Below are 16,727 nucleotides of genomic sequence, written 5' to 3'. Positions count from 1 at the left end.
TATATAGCCTCCCTACTGTTATGGCCTTGCTTCTGTATATAGCCTCCCTACTGTTACAGCCTCCCTACTGCTATAGCCTCCCTACTGTTATGGCATTGCTTCTGTATATAGCCTCCCTACTGTTATGGCCTTGCTTCTGTATATAGCCTCCCTACTGTTACAGCCTCCCTACTGCTATAGCCTCCCTACTGTTATGGCATTGCTTCTGTATATAGCCTCCCTACTGTTATGGCCTTGCTTCTGTATACAGCCTCCCTACTGTTATAGCCTCCCTACTGTTATGGCCTTGCTTCTGTATATAGCCTCCCTACTGTTACAGCCTCCCTACTGTTATGGCCTTGCTTCTGTATATAGCCTCCCTACTGTTATGGCCTTGCTTCTGTATATAGCCTCCCTACTGTTATAGCCTCCCTACTGTTATGGCCTTGCTTCTGTATATAGCCTCCCTACTGTTACAGCCTCCCTACTGTTATGGCCTTGCTTCTGTATATAGCCTCCCTACTGTTATGGCCTTGCTTCTGTATATAGCCTCCCTACTGTTATAGCCTCCCTACTGTTACAGCCTCCCTACTGTTACAGCCTCCCTACTGTTATGGCCTTGCTTCTGTATATAGCCTCCCTACTGTTATAGCCTTGCTTCTGTATATAGCCTCCCTACTGTTATAGCCTCCCTACTGTTATAGCCTCCCTACTGTTACAGCCTCGCTACTGTTATGGCCTTGCTTCTGTATATAGCCTCCCTACTGTTACAGCCTCACTACTGTTATAGCCTTGCTTCTCTATATAGCCTCCCTACTGTTATAGCCTCCCTACTGTTATGGCCTCCCTGCTGTTACAGCCTCGCTACTGTTTTTCACTGTCCTTTTACTGTTGTTTTTATTTCTTTACTTACCTATTGTTCACCTAATACCTTTTTGCTCTATTGGTTAGAGCCTGTAAGTAAGCATTTCACTGTAACCTGTTGTATTCTGCGCACGTGACAATATGTACATGTACATACTACCTCAATCAGCCTGACTAACCGGTGTGTGTATGTAGCCTCGCTACTGTTATAGCCTTGCTTCTGTATATAGCCTCCCTTCTGTTATATCCTCCCTACTGTTATGGCCTTGCTTCTGTATATAGCCTCCCTACTGTTATGGCCTTGCTTCTGTATACAGCCTCCCTACTGTTATAGCCTCCCTACTGTTATGGCCTTGCTTCTGTATATAGCCTCCCTACTGTTATGGCCTTGCTTCTGTATATAGCCTCCCTACTGTTATGGCCTTGCTTCTGTATATAGCCTCCCTACTGTTACAGCCTCCCTACTGTTATAGCCTCCCTACTGTTATGGCCTTGCTTCTGTATATAGCCTCCCTACTGTTATGGCCTTTTTTCTGTATATAGCCTCCCTACTGTTATGGCCTTGCTTCTGTATATAGCCTCCCTACTGTTACAGCCTCCCTACTGTTATAGCCTCCCTACTGTTATGGCCTTGCTTCTGTATATAGCCTCCCTACTGTTATGGCCTTGCTTCTGTATACAGCCTCCCTACTGTTATAGCCTCCCTACTGTTATGGCCTTGCTTCTGTATATAGCCTCCCTACTGTTATGGCCTTGCTTCTGTATATAGCCTCCCTACTGTTATGGCCTTGCTTCTGTATATAGCCTCCCTACTGTTATAGCCTCCCTACTGTTATGGCCTTGCTTCTGTATATAGCCTCCCTACTGTTATAGCCTCCCTACTGTTATGGCCTTGCTTCTGTATATAGCCTCCCTACTGTTATAGCCTTGCTTCTGTATATAGCCTCCCTACTGTTATAGCCTCCCTACTGTTATGGCCTTGCTTCTGTATATAGCCTCCCTACTGTTATAGCCTCCATACTGTTATAGCCTCCCTACTGTTATGGCCTTGCTTCTGTATATAGCCTCCCTACTGTTATAGCCTCCCTACTGTTATGGCCTTGCTTCTGTATATAGCCTCCCTACTGTTATAGCCTCCATACTGTTATAGCCTCCCTACTGTTATGGCCTTGCTTCTGTATATAGCATCCCTACTGTTATAGCCTCCCTACTGTTATGGCCTCCCTACTGTTACAGCCTCGCTACTGTTTTTCACTGTCTTTTTTCTGTTGTTTTTATTTCTTTACTTACCTATTGTTCACCTAATACCTTTTTGCACTATTGGTTAGAGCCTGTAAGTAAGCATTTCACTGTAACCTGTTGTATTCTGCGCACGCGACAAATAAACTTTGATTTGATTTGAAGCTGTCATCAAGGCAAAGTGTGGCTACTTTGAATCTCAAATATAAAATATATTTTGATTTGCTTACTTCATTATCCTTTGTGTTTTTTCATAATGTTGATGTCTTCACTATTATTCTACAATGTAAACAAAATAGTCAAAATAAGGAAAAACCCTGGAATGAGTTGGTGTGTCCAAACTTTTGACTGGTACTGTATTTATATGGTTTATTGTCACATACACCAGATAGGTGCAGTGAAATGTGTTGTTTTACAGGGTCAGCCATGTAGTCCAGCACCCCTGGAGCAAATGTGGGTTAATTGTCTTGCTCAAGTGCACAGATTTTCACCTTGTCGGCTCGAGTATTCGAAGCAGCAACCTTTCGGTTGATGGCACAACGCTCTAACCACTAGGCAACCAGCCACCCTATTACACAGTAACCCTCCTAGGAATGGAAGCAGTCATAGGACCATTGTGTTGTTGTGGTCTTATGTTGTGCTTTTATCTGACTCTCTTCAGAGGACTAAATTACCTTAATGCAAATTCTGTGTTCAGACTTTAGTTGAAAGAGACCATGGAACTGAACACGTACTCTCAGGTGCAAAGAGAGAGAGAATGAGAGAGGGGGGTGATGAGAGACAGAGAGGAGAGAGAGAGAGATAAATAGAGAAAGAGAGGGAGAGATGAGGAGTGGGGGAATGAGAGACGGAGTGAGAGAGAGAGAGAGAGAGAGAGAGAGAGAGAGTATTCTAAATGTTGCTGTGGCCTTGACTCTCTAACATACAAAGAGAGAGATATGTTAATAAAATCTTTTTTTGTCACAGCAGCTGGCGAGTTACTTCGTAAGCAAAAGTCTTATCTGAAGACAAGGTTTCATTTGTGTAAGTGCAGCCACAGCACCGATGCTGGCATGGGTTTGAGTTTACTGTGCACTTTCTTCCTTTCAGTATCCATCATACAGCTCTTACTGCTATATACTCTGTCATGCTCTCTGAGTCTTGTCTGCTGTGTGAACCAAAACCTGAACAATATATACTCTAGTCTAGTGGTTCCCAACCAGGGGTACTAGGACCCCCTGGGGGTACTTGGCCTATCCACAGGGGGTACTTAAGAAGACCCATGAGACCACACAGTTACTGGTAAAATGCACTATGGGGGTACTTATTGGGTACTCCGGGCTGAGCCAAATTAAGTAGTCGGTACAGTAAACAAAAAACGTTGGGAACCACTGTTCTAGTCAATGAAATGAAAGGCAGTGGTGTTTTTAAAAGACGTAGCGCCTACTCTTGAGAAGGAGTAAGACATTTCTCCCTGAGCTAAACTTGTTTGGGTTGTGTTTTGTGTTCTGAGATGCATTGAGACCAAGGTGTCTGTAGTCTGAGAATGTCTCAAGACCCTGACTGCAGGATCGAGAATCAATCTGTGGTGCCATAGCAGCTTGAATCATGTGTCATAAACATACATAAACCAAACAGAGATAAATGTGATATTATGAAGGGTTATGTGTTGTTTTGTTATCTTACTGGCGTCAAAGTGCTCTCTCGCTCTCTGTCTCTCTCTGTAGGAATGCAGGTGTTGGAGTTGAACGGGGTTCCTCTGATGGGGAAGACTTACGAGGAGGTGCAGTGCATTATGGGTCAGCCGTCTGCAGAGACTGAGCTCTGTGTGAGACTGTGAGTCAAATATCTTATTCCTCATCGCTCTCTATCCTTTCTCATCCCTCTCTCCTCTTATCCCCACTTAATTTAGATGAGACCTAAATTTGACCTTTCTGTCTGTCTCTCTCAGTGACCTGAACATGCTGTCTGACCCTGAGCATCCCCAGGCCCTGGAGAACAATGACCAGCTGAAGCCTGGTACATCGCTACATTGTTATAATGCTTCATCATGACTTTTGCACTATGTTGTTATAATGTATCATAATGTTTATGTAACTTTACAACGCTTCATTGTGAATGCTACTGTGTGTGTGTCTGTGTGTGTGTAGGTGACAGGCAGTGTTCTCCAGGAGTGGACCCTAAGCAGCTGGCTGCAGAGCTGCAGAAGTTTTCCCAACAGCAGGCCCCTGGGATGGGGGTAGGAATGGGGGTGGGGGTGCCAGGAGGAGTAGGGGTCCTCTCTGCCCTTGACCGCTCAGCTCTGTTACACTCAGGCAATGCATCGGCTAGCTCTAGTGACGTCCCCAGCCCCGGTCAGCCTGCCTCCCCAGCCATCAACAAGAAACAACGCCACAGCGCCAAGGTAATGCCTTCACTAGTAGTACATTATGACATTGAGAGCCCGTAGCTCCCTGTAGAGTATGTTATTACATCCATATGGCTGGTGAGTTCATAATTAATAATTCCGAAATGCTGTGCATGTGTACATTTGTTTGTGTGGTAGAGGTCAAGGTCAACTGCTGTGGCTGCATTGTGGATCACAGAAACATGACAGGCTAATTATAGAGAAACATGCATGGTATATGTGTGTAGGGTATCAGGAATCAAGCTAAAAACCCAGATGCGGACACGTCGAATTAACAATGGTTTAATAATTGAACAGGGGCAGGCAATAGACAGATCAAGGCAGGCAGGGGTCAGTAAACCAGAGGTGGGGCAACGGTACCGGACAGCAGACAGGCTCAAGGTCAGGGTAGGCAGAGTGGTCAATAGTCCAGAGGTGGGGCAAAGGTGCAGGTCGGCAGGCTCAGAGTCAGGACAGGCAAGGGTCAAAACCAGGAGGGTGAGAAAAAGAGAGACTGGAAAAAGCAGGAGCTGAGAACAAAAATGCTGGTTGACTCGACAAACTGGCAACGGACAAACAGAGAACACAGGTATAAATACACAGGGGATATAGAAAGAGAGAGATGCATGTATGGGTGTGAGTGTGAGTGTGTAAATACACATTGTATTAACTACTTTCTACTTTCTATGTATTAACTACTTTCTATGGTAGGTAGATTATGTAATATACTGAATATACTGAATTAACCTTCTCTGACTGTGCAGAATTATTTTTTCCGGTTTGTTAATCCTCTTCTAGTAAGTTTTCGTCTGGGTCTTATAGAGTCCATTCAGAAAGCGCTACTCAGCATCTCCAGGACAAGGACAGGTCCTTGATATGTCATCTGACCATAACTATCCTACACAGGGGCTCTAGCCAACCTACTGCTAAATAAAACCATAATATGATAGACACAGTAACTGAACTTTTCAGGCAGACCAGAGGCCACACTATAAGCAGGGCTTCTCATAGCAGTGTGTGTGTGTGTGTGTGTGTGTGTGTGTGTGTGTGTGTGTGTGTATGTGTGTGTGTGTGTGTGTGTGTGTGTGTGTGTGTGTGTGTGTGTGTGTGTGTGTGTGTGTGTGTGTGTGTGTGTGTGTGTGTGTGTGTGTGTGTGTGTTAATGTAGAGTGTGTGAACATGTATCAGTGAGACTGATATCGGCATAAACAGAGTGTATAATTGATGCTTGTGTTTGTTTTTCAGTCGGCAGCAGATGTGCAGGTGCTAAAGTCTCAGCCTCACCCTATAACAGGAGAAATACAGGTAGGCCTGCTCAGGGGCAGCACCAGAGGGGGGCACCAGCCACACCTCAAATATGATTGGCCACCCTTAGTGCCCCTCTATTCTTATTGGATCAGAGAGCTGTCAATATGGCTCAGATTGGAGAGAAAAGACAATGCTTTTGTTCAGGAAAGTCATTGTGGCTGGCTTTATTACCATGCAGATACCTTGGAGTGGGCACAAAGGCTGTGATTGGCTGGCTGTCTTTAGGATTATAGAGAGCATGGCTTCAGTGAGGGAACACTGAACAGTGCAATCTCTCTCAATTGATAGGTGGAAAGCAGAGCAGGAAGGTGGCTAAGGAACTGCTGGTTGAGTTGACAGGAAACTCAACTAGAATTTTTAATCCCTGTGTTTAGCTAGTGTGTAGCAGCTATCAGGCCGACAGCCTCATAGCATCAATACTGCGTAATAAATTCTGCAGTCAAACGTTGTTCATTATGTAATCCAACATTTTAGTGGATATGTGTGCAACAAAAGTTCAACAGTCACCTTTTGCCACTATTTCTGTCAAGTCTATGCATACAGTTTGATTCATACATTTCATAAATCCAATGTATGCGGAACACAGAACGCACTGCAACAGCCTCTGCAATGTAATGCTGTAAGGCAAACACAGCGTTCCATTGGAAATGAATGTACTTCTGGTGTAGCAATACACATTGACGCTGTCGTTCTGATCGAGGTGTCATTGCTGTATGGCATGTGTTCGTCCTTTATCGACTAAGGTGAAATGAAGCTACAGCAGCCAAGGTGAGAATGGCTGAAGTCATTTTTGCTTCTTTTTTTAATGTAATTGTAGAGCTTTTAAATTGTGTAGAAATAGAGTAGACCTAAATCAGCTTTAAAATATATATATATTCCTTGTAGGGGGTTACCACTAAACGTGTATCTAATGTGAATATTTTCCCAATGTTAATATTCAAATGGGTTTATTTCAATAAATTAGGGCAGTTACAAATAAACAGTTTTTCAATACAATGCATCTAAGTTTAAGCCAATTTGCAATGCTATTTGTGATACAATTTGACTGGTTCTTGGTCCCCCCTTGGCAAACCCCAGTTTCACACCTACTCTGTTTGCTACTGACTCCTCCAGTCTGGAGTCTGTAGAGTGTGCCTTATATTCCTGAATTCCTCCACTTGATTGATCCACCTGTCAAGAGTTTGATGATAAGTCAGAATTAGGTTGTCTAGTGTTGAGAAACACTGGTCTACATGCCTGTAGAACCTAGTTGAACATACTGCATGTCTGTCTCTGTCCACTCTGCCCCCTGCAGCTCCAGATCAACTATGACAGGAACCTGGGGAACCTGATAGTGCATGTGCTCCAGGCCAGGAACCTGGCTCAGAGAGATCCCAACAGATACTCTGACCCCTTTGTCAAGGTTTACCTCCTACCAGGGAGAGGGTGAGCTACTTCACAATGCTTTTAACTCCTTCTGGACTGCATTTTTATCTCTCTCTCTCTCCCTCTCTCTCTGCCTTGCATTCTCTCTCTCTCTCTCTCTGCCTTGCATTCTCTCGCTCTCTCTCTCTGCCTTGCATTCTCTCTCTCTATGCCTTTCATTCTCTCTCCCTTGCATTATCTCTCTCTCTGCCTTGCATTCTCTCTCTCTCTGCCTTGCATTCTCTCTCTCTATGCCTTTCATTCTCTCTCTCCCTTGCATTATCTCTCTCTCTGCCTTGCATTCTCTCTCTCTCTGCCTTGCATTCTCTCTCTCTATCTTTCTCTCTGCCTTGCATTCTCTCTCTCTGCCTTGCATTCTCTCTCTCTATCTTTCTCTCTGCCTTGCATTCTCTCTCTCTGCCTTGCATTCTCTCTCTCTCTGCCTTGCATTCTCTCTCTATGCCTTGCATTCTCTCTCTCTCTGCCTTTCATCCTCTCTCTCTCCCTTGCATTATCTCTCTCTGCCTTGCATTCTCTCTCTCTGCCTTGCATTCTCTCTCTCTCTGCCTTGCATCCTTCTCTCTCCTTTATTATCTCTCTCTCTCTGCCTTGCATTCTCTCTCTCTTGCCTTGCATTCTCTTTGCCTTGCATTCTCTCTCTCTCTCTCTCTCTGCCTTGCATTCTCTCGCTCTCTCTCTGCCTTGCATTCTCTCTCTATCTCTCTCTGCCTTGCATTCTCTCTCTCTATCTCTCTCTCTGCCTTGCATTCTCTCTCGCTCTCTCTGCCTTGCATTCTCTCTCTCTTTCTGCCTTACATTCTCTCTCTCCATCTCTCTCTCTCTGCCTTGCATTCTCTCTCTCTCTCTCTCTCCCTCTGTCTGTACTCTAATGAGTATCGACTGTTACTATGATGTGCCTTTATTAATCTGTGTTAGATTTACTGTGAGCTCTCTGTGAAAGATTGATTGTAAGTAGAAGCCTAGGAGTTCATAAAACATGATAGTGACACATCCAACTGTGGGCTACTTTCATTTCTTATCTCCATGGCTTCTAACTGGCCTCAGTTGGCATATTGAGTGTACGTGTATTGGTATTGTGGCTAGTCAGATTAATATAATAATTTGATTCAAATATTTGCATGCTTTGCAAGAAGAACGATTTCCCTATTGACCCTGTTTACATCAGGCTAGCTGATGGCTCTCTGATAACCGCAGAAAATCGGCAATCAAAATAAATGTTCAACCACAGTGACCAAGTTATTTTTGGGAAGTATATTTGATTCTGAGTTGGGACATATGAAGTCTGTTTGTGGACACTACTTCTAAGACACATACATTCAGTTGATTCAAGCTCACTTCACACATGCTAAAGAGGGAGGCTCTCGGCTGGTGCTAGCACACGCGCAGATCAAATACACCACTGGAACGCCGATTAAGGTGTCCTAATAATTCAAAAGATTGCTCCGAAAACCAGGTGTTTTAATCGGTGTATGTTTACTTAGATTTTGACCTTACGCCGATTAAGAGAAGCAGAGTAAGGTGTTTACATGACTATTGTATAATCTGATTAATGCCATAGCCTAGTGGTTAGAGCATTGGGCCAGTAACCGCAAAGGTTGCTGGATTGAATCCCTGAGCTCACAAGGTAAAAATCTGTTTTACTGCCACTGAGCAAGGCAGTTAACCCACTCTTCCCTGGGCGCTGTGGATGTCGATTAAGGCAGCACCTCTCTGATTCAGAGGGGTTGGGTTAAATGCGGAAGACACATTTCAGTTGAATGCATTCAGTTGTACAACCAACTAGGTATACCCCTTTTCCGAATCAATTTAATATCAAATTATGAACCTTTATTTAACTCGGAAAGTCATTTAAGAACAAATTCTTATTTACAATGAGGGCCTACCCCGGCCAAACCCGGACAACGCTGGGCCAATTGTGTGCCGCCCTATTGGACTATCACCGGAGGTGATACAGCCTTGATTTGAACACGGTGCATGTAAACGTACTCATGGACAGATACTACAACTTGATATGAAACACTGTTTGGTCACTGTATCAAAGCATTCTATATTTACTCTAAGATATTCTCTAGAATGCTGATAGTGTGTGTGTGTGTGTGTGTGTGTGTGTGTGTGTGTGTGTGTGTGTGTGTGTGTGTGTGTGTGTGTGTGTGTGTGTGTGTGTGTGTGTGTGTGTGTGTGTGTGTGTGTGTGCGCGTGCGTTTGTGCGTGTGTGTGCATGCGTGCGTGTGTGTGTGTGTGGTCTCTAGATTGGCTGCAGTGTTCTCTTTCTGAGTGCTCTGATGTGATAGTGTAGTAAGGTTCAACCCTCCCACGGGACTGCGATTATCAGTTTATCAGCATCAGCTTAGCGTATCCCTCTCTCCTTCCCTGCCCCATCATTGTCTCCATCTCTCTCTTCCTGTGAAAAGGCAGAGAGATCGATAGTCTTTATCTGACCTATAACACTATCTGCTTTCTACTAATGGCTCTATCAGCCATGTTCATAGGATTTTACAGTACAGTGCCAGAGACTCTACCCTGATTTCGGATTGGATCAAAGATTCAGAGACTGTATCCTGATTGGATAGAAACTGCCAGCACACACACACACACACACACACTGTCCTTTAGCTCAGTATATAGGGACTGCTTGATATGTGTTTAAACAGTAGACAGTAGTAAATAAACCATGTCTTTATGTTTCTATGTTGTCGTTCTTTATCTCCTTCCCTTTATGTCTCTGTTTCTCTGACGACTTCTTTCTTTTTGCTGTTCTTGTTGTTTGTTGTCTGTTGTCTCTACCCTCCTCTCCCTCCCCTGGACTCTCAGACAAGTCATGGTAGTCCAGAACGCAAGGTAGTGTAGTGCTTCTCTGCTTCTCTCCTTCTCTTCTTCTCTGATTCTGTTCTTATCTGCTTCTATCCTTCTCTAATATTTTCCTTCTCTGTTTCTCTTCTTCTCTGTTCTTTTCCTTCTCTCCTTCTCTGCTCTCTTCTTCTCTGCTGCTATCCTTCGCTGCTTTCTTCTTCTCTGCTTCTATCCTTCTCTGCTCTCCTTCTTCTCTGCTGCTATCCTTCTCTGCTCTCTTCCTTCTCTACTGCTATCATTCTCTGCTCTCCTTCTTCTCTGCTGCTATCCTTCTCTGCTCTCCTTCTTCTCTGCTTCTATCCTCTGCTCTCTTCCTTCTCTGCTGCTATCCTTCGGCTGCTTTCTTCCTTCTGTGCTTCTCTTCTTCTCTGCACTCTTCCTTCTCTCCTTCTGTGCTTCTCTCCTTCTCTGCCTCTCTCCTTCTTTGCATTCTGTCTCTGTTTCTCTGCCCCTCTGTCTCCTACTTTCCTTCCCTCCCTCTTTTTCTATCCTTCTTACCTTCTCTGGCTCTCTAATTATCTGCCTCTCTGCTTTCAGTCTGTTTCCCCCCCCCCTGCTTCAATGTGCAATGTGATTATCTGATTGTGCAGATGTAGCCAAGAACATTGCCGGGTTGAAATCAAAGTTGAAATGTGAAATCATTTCATGAGTCAGATGTGTTTTTCACCTCACCTTTATGCTCTCTGCTACAGGAGTGGAGCTGTGCCTTACAGTCAAATATTGATTCAACCAGACAAACATACATACATCACTATTTCTTTGACTTTATTCTTGTTTCATGTTGTTATCCTGTCTAGCCAGTGTGTCTATACACTACCGTTCAAAGGTTTGGGGTCACTTAGAAATGTCATTGTTTTTTAAAGAAAAGCACATTTTTTGTCCATTAAAATAGTATCAAATGGATCAGAAATACAGTGTAGACATTGTTAATGCTGTAAATGACAATTGTAGCTGGAAACGGCAGATTTTTAATGGGAATACATTAGAGTGTCTAGTTTGAGAAACGGACGCCTCACAAGTCCTCAACTGGCAGGTTCATTAAATAGTACCCGCAAAACACCAGTCACAACACCAGTCACAAGGTCAACAGTGAAGAGGCGACTCTAGACAGAGTCGCAAAGAAAATCCATATCTCAGACTGGCCAATAAAAATAAAAGATTAAGATGGGAAAAAGAACACAGACACTGGACAGAGGAACTCTGCCTAGAAGGCCAGCATCCCGGAGTTGCCTCTTCACTGTTGACATTGAGACGGGTGTTTTGTGGGTACTTTTTATGAAGCTGCCAGTTGAGGACTTGTGAGGCGTCTGTTTCTCAAACTAGACACTCTAATGTACTTGTCCTCTTGCTCAGTTGTGCACCGGGGCCTCCCAATCCTCTTTTTTCATTCTGTGAAGGGAGTAGTACACACCATTGTTCGAGATCTTCAGTTTCTTGGCAATTTCTCGCATGGAATAGCCTTCATTTCTCAGAACAAGAATAGACTGACGAGTTTCAGAAGAAAGTTATTTGTTTCTGGCCATTTTGAGCCTGTAATCGAACCCACAAATGCTGACGCTCCAGATACTCAACTAGTCTAAAGAAAGCAAGTTTTATTGCTTCTTAAATTAGGACAACAATTTTCAGCTGTGCTAACATAATTGCAAAAGTGTTTTCTAATTATCAATTAGCCTTTTAAAATTATAAACTTGGATTAGCCTAAACAATTTGCCATTGGAACAGGAGTGATGGTTGCTGATAATGGGCCTCTGTACGCCACTGTAGATATTCCATACAAAATCTGCCGTTTCCAGCTACAATAGTCATTTACAACATTAACAATGTCTACACTGTATTTCTGATAAATTTGATGTTATTTTAATGAACAAGAAATGTGCTGTTCTTTCAAAAACAAGGACATTTCAATGTGACCCCAAACATTTGAACGGTGGTTTACATTTGACCCTCATCCAACATTTGCAAGGCATCATGTACAATATATGATGATATAATTATATTGAATCAGATATTCAATTATTGACATCCTGCTATATCATCTTTATATCTATCATCAAATGTCATTTGGCAAAATCTACAATAATGTGGACATATTAGCATATTAACAAAGACCACATCTGAGACTGAATGTGTTCCTTTGCTATGACATCATAGTGGTGAGAACAAGAGGAGGACCAAGTATGTTCAGAGGAGTCTGAACCCAGAGTGGAACCAGACCGTCATCTACAAGAACATACACCTGGAACAGGTAGGAACACACGCACACACACACACGCACGTACACGCACGCACACACACACACACACAAAGCACCTACTAACGCATCCGTCACACACAAATCCATACACATCCACATTGAACATTATTTTGAATGAATTTATTTGGTTAGTCTTATTTCAAGTTGAATTGGTAGCTCTGAATCCTTGTGGATGTTCTGACAGTCTCTCTGCAGCCTCGGTACCCATTACCAATCCCCTGAAGCCCATAACACCACTCTCCTGGCTAGGTTTAACAACCCTCTCCACCCCTCATTCTGAGCCCTTACAGAATACAAATCACCAGCAAGAGAAAGAGAGAGACAGAGACTTCTTCATTCAACCTAACAGTAGCCCTTGGCTGCAATTTGGACCACTTAAGATGAGTGAAGTCTATCCTTACAGCGCTCTCTCTTAGTGGACAGTAGCATCTCAAGTCTAGTGGCTCTTCTGAGACTCTTTTCTCTATTCTGCCCAATGAGGTTGTAAACGCTGCACTATCACCCACTCACTCACTCACTCACTCACTCACTCACTTACTCACTCACTCACTCACTTCTCTGCCAAGCGTGCACACACACACACACACACACACACACACACACACACACACACACACACACACACACACACACACACACACACACACACACACACACACACACGTATTCATACACACACACACACACACACACTCACTCACAAACACACAATCACAGAGTCCCCTGACAGGCTGGTGGAATGAGATTGGTCTGCGTGGGTGTTGTACTTGGCACTTGTTTAAATGCATTTGTAAATTTAAGTATATATCTCTCTCTGTCTCTATGTCTCTCTCTCTCTCTATCATTATCTCCCATTCCCCATTTTCTCCCATCCCTCTCACTCTCTCCCTCTCTCCTCCCTCCTATCCCACTCTCTCTCAGCTGAAGAAGAAGACTCTGGAGGTGACAGTGTGGGATTATGACAAATCTTCCTCCAATGACTTCCTGGGAGAGGTGAGTGTCTCCAGAATCAGACACACTCTGGTTGGACTGTCACATACATTCACTTGAGTCGTCCCTTTACCCTAATGTCTCCTGATGTTTTTAAGTGTTCTCCAGCCAACAGAGGCTTATAATTTCAGCCTACCCTTCCCAATAAAACTATATTCACAGGTCATTTGACATTTTATCAGTCTGTAGAATGAATCCCATTGATCCTCTGCTAAATGGACAAGGAGCCTAATTATTTATAAAGCAGCATGATGGTATGTTTCAACATCACAGAACCCCATGTCTGAAACTATTTACTGTATTTTCATGTATCTACAGTATAAGTATTTGCTTACACATGCCTACTCTCTACCCCTCTCTCTCTCTCTCTCTCTCTGGCTCTGTTTTTCTCAATCTTTATCTCTCTCTGTCTCGCTGTCTCTCTCTCCAGGTGTTGATAGATCTGTCTAACACAACTCAGCTGGACAACACTCCTCGCTGGCTGCCTCTGAAGGAGCAGAGTGAGAGCATTGAGCATAGCAGATCACATCACACCGCCCAGGGGTCTGGGGGGCCAGGAGCAGGGGCAGGGCCGGGACAGGGGCCCATAGCGGGGCAAGGACCAGTCAAGGACATGGGGCCAGGATTAGGACAAGGACAAGGCCTAATGCATGGACAGGGACAGGGGCAGGGGCAGGGGCAGGTACTGTACAGTATTCATTGTCTAACATCTATCCTTTTCATAATGGATTGTATGTTTTATTCACTCTTAGAAAAAATGTTCCAAAAAGTTTATTTGCAGAGGAATAGTATTCGACCAAGAACCATTTTGATCAGAAGACAAGGATTCTTTATGAGTCCAAGGGTTCTTCTTAGTATATAATCCTAAAATCTGTTTTGGGAAGAAAGAGTTATTTGATGATTTTGTGGAAGACAAGAAGGCAGTCAGGTCCATGTATTTGGACAGTGACACAATTTGTATCATTTTGGCTCTGTACGTCACCACAATGGATTTGAAAGGAAACAATCAAGATGTGCTTTAAGTGTAGACTTTCATCTAAAATTGAAGGGTTTTGTCAAAACTATTGTTTGAACCATGTAAGAATTATAACCCAATTTTAGGCGCTCAAGAGTAATTGGACAAGCTAACATAATCATGAATTAAATTGTGAGTTGAAATCCTTTGCAATCAATGACTGCCTGAAGTCTGGAAGCAATAGACCTCACCAGATGCTGCGTTTCTTCCCTGGTGATGCTCTGCCATGCCTTTACTGCAGCTGTCTCCAGTTCCTGCTTGTTCATTTGGGCATTTTGCCTTCAGTTTTGCCTCCAGCAAGTGAAATGCATGCTCAATTGGATTCAGGTCAGGTGATTGACTTGACGAATGCAGAACATTCCACTTCTTTGCCTTAAAAAAGTATTGGGTTGCTTTCGCAGTATGCTTCGGCTCATTGTCCATCTGCACTGCGAAGCGCCGTCAAATGAGTTTTGAAGCATTTGGCTGAATCTGAGCAGATAATATAACCCTAAACACTTCAGAATTCATCCTGCTGCTTTTGTCAGCAGTCACATCATCAATAAATACAAGGGAACCAGTTCCATTGGCAGCCATACATGCCCACATCATAACACTACCTCCTCCATGCTTCACAGATGAGGTGGTATGCTCTGATCATGAGCAGTTCCTTCCCTTCTCCATACGCTTCTCTTCCCATCATTCTGGTACAAGTTGATCTTTGTCTCATCTTTGTCTCATCTCATAAATAAAGTTTAAATAAAATAAAAGTTGTTTTCTGTGGTCTTCCGGGCCTTTTGGTGTTCCTGAACTCACCAGTGCGTTCTTTCTTTTTAAGAATGTACCAAATAGTTGATTTGGCCACACCTAATGTTTTTGCTATCTCTCTGATGGGTTTGTTTTGATTTTTCAGCCTAATGACGACTCGTTTCACTGGCAGTGACAGCTCTTTGGACTTCATATTGAGGGTTAACAGCAACAGATTCCAAATGAAAATGCTGCATTTGAAACCAACTCTAGACCTATTATCTACTTACTTGTAAATAAACTAATGAGGGAATAACACACACCTGGCCATGGAGCAACTGAGCAGCTAATTGTCCAATTACTTTTAGTCCCTTAAAAAGGGGGGAGGGCACATATACCACGTGATGTAATTCCTACACCGTTCACACGACTTGGATGTAAATACCCTCAAATTAAAACTCTGGACTTTCAGCTTTTATTCATTATTTATTTTCAACTACTATATGCTGTGGTAGATAGCTAAAATAATAATAACTTGGTCGGTGTACAAATATTTATGGAACTGCCTGTAGAACCATATACAGTATAATATCTCCCAGCAAGCTCTACTGCAGGGAGATTATAAGAAATAGTTTGTTTTACTTTAATATCTGTGATTTTGCATGTACATTGATTGGTTCATAAATTTAATGCTGCAGAAAGATAAATAACATACACTTTTGTAACCTAATCCAATCTGTAATTTAATTTATTGCACCCATTACTGAGATGGTTGTTCCAGTATAGTGTATGTGAGTGAGGTAGTCACAGTTAATGTTCTCTTCCCTACCCTGGCAGTCATTGTGAATGCAGGTTGCAGGTATCCTAACTCTGACTTCCAATAGGAATTACAGATCACTTTGCAAGTCAGCATGATGTGACTTGAATGCCTGATGTGGCCTGTAAACTAGGAGATTCCTGCCCTCAGAGAATGGCCTTGTGATATATGTATTGTCATGAATAATTACATTTTAAAGGCTAATAAGGCTGGTGGAACTCTTCAAAGATAAAAGGGTTCTCAGTAGAACCCCATTATTAACGGTTCTAAGAAGAACCTTTAGATAAAATTATTCTTGGTAGAACCATATACAGGAGGTTCTTTGAACAATTCTACATAGAGGGTTCTAGATAGAACTCTCTGCAAAGGGTTCTATCCAGCACCAAAAATAGTTTCCCTATGGGGACAAACCGAAGAACCCTGTATGGTTCTACTTAGCACCTTTTCTTCTAGGAGTGTATGTTTGCCTTAATGATGTAAGATGATATATTATAATGCATATAAAGCACATAGAATTGAATGTAAACCTATTGACAGATGGAGGAGTGCCTTGAGTCCCCCAAGAACTCAGTGATAAAGAGCAGAAGCCACGGGATCTTCCCTGACCCAGCAAAAGGTAAGCGCCTCTTCCAGCTGCCTTATTGTGTGGTTTAGCCACCCTGTTACTTTACAGTTTTTCTTCTTGTCTGTTTTGCTGATTGCCACTCTGTTGTCATAGTGATATAACATGTAGTCATGGTGACAGTTTTAGGAATGGCTACTCAGCTGTCCTAATTATACTTTTAATTCCAGTCACTTCTTTGGCTCAGTGCCATCCATGTTGTGGGGACCTGATCCATAGACTAGAGGCACAGTACAAATGTCTAACTACTACATGGCACTTTTAGTGCCTTTTA

The 16,727-nt window shown here is 43.1% G+C and overlaps 1 protein-coding gene across 1 annotated transcript in view; it reads left to right on the top strand.

Annotated features, from left to right (window-relative positions):
- Positions 1-16,727, top strand: part of LOC135524998 (protein piccolo-like) — a 115,296-nt gene that overhangs the window by 85,315 nt on the left and 13,254 nt on the right. Inside the window, 10 exon segments of the mRNA XM_064952792.1 lie at positions 3,789-3,897; positions 4,013-4,080; positions 4,212-4,465; positions 5,692-5,751; positions 7,049-7,179; positions 9,991-10,017; positions 12,181-12,274; positions 13,205-13,276; positions 13,704-13,955; positions 16,369-16,447. Coding sequence (XP_064808864.1) covers positions 3,789-3,897; positions 4,013-4,080; positions 4,212-4,465; positions 5,692-5,751; positions 7,049-7,179; positions 9,991-10,017; positions 12,181-12,274; positions 13,205-13,276; positions 13,704-13,955; positions 16,369-16,447 — 1,146 coding nt within the window.

This window comes from Oncorhynchus masou, chromosome 31 (genome assembly GCF_036934945.1).
Source record: "Oncorhynchus masou masou isolate Uvic2021 chromosome 31, UVic_Omas_1.1, whole genome shotgun sequence".
NCBI lineage: Eukaryota > Metazoa > Chordata > Actinopteri > Salmoniformes > Salmonidae > Oncorhynchus > Oncorhynchus masou.
Note: the sequence above shows the minus strand (reverse complement) of the source record. Positions and strands in the feature narration are given on the sequence as shown.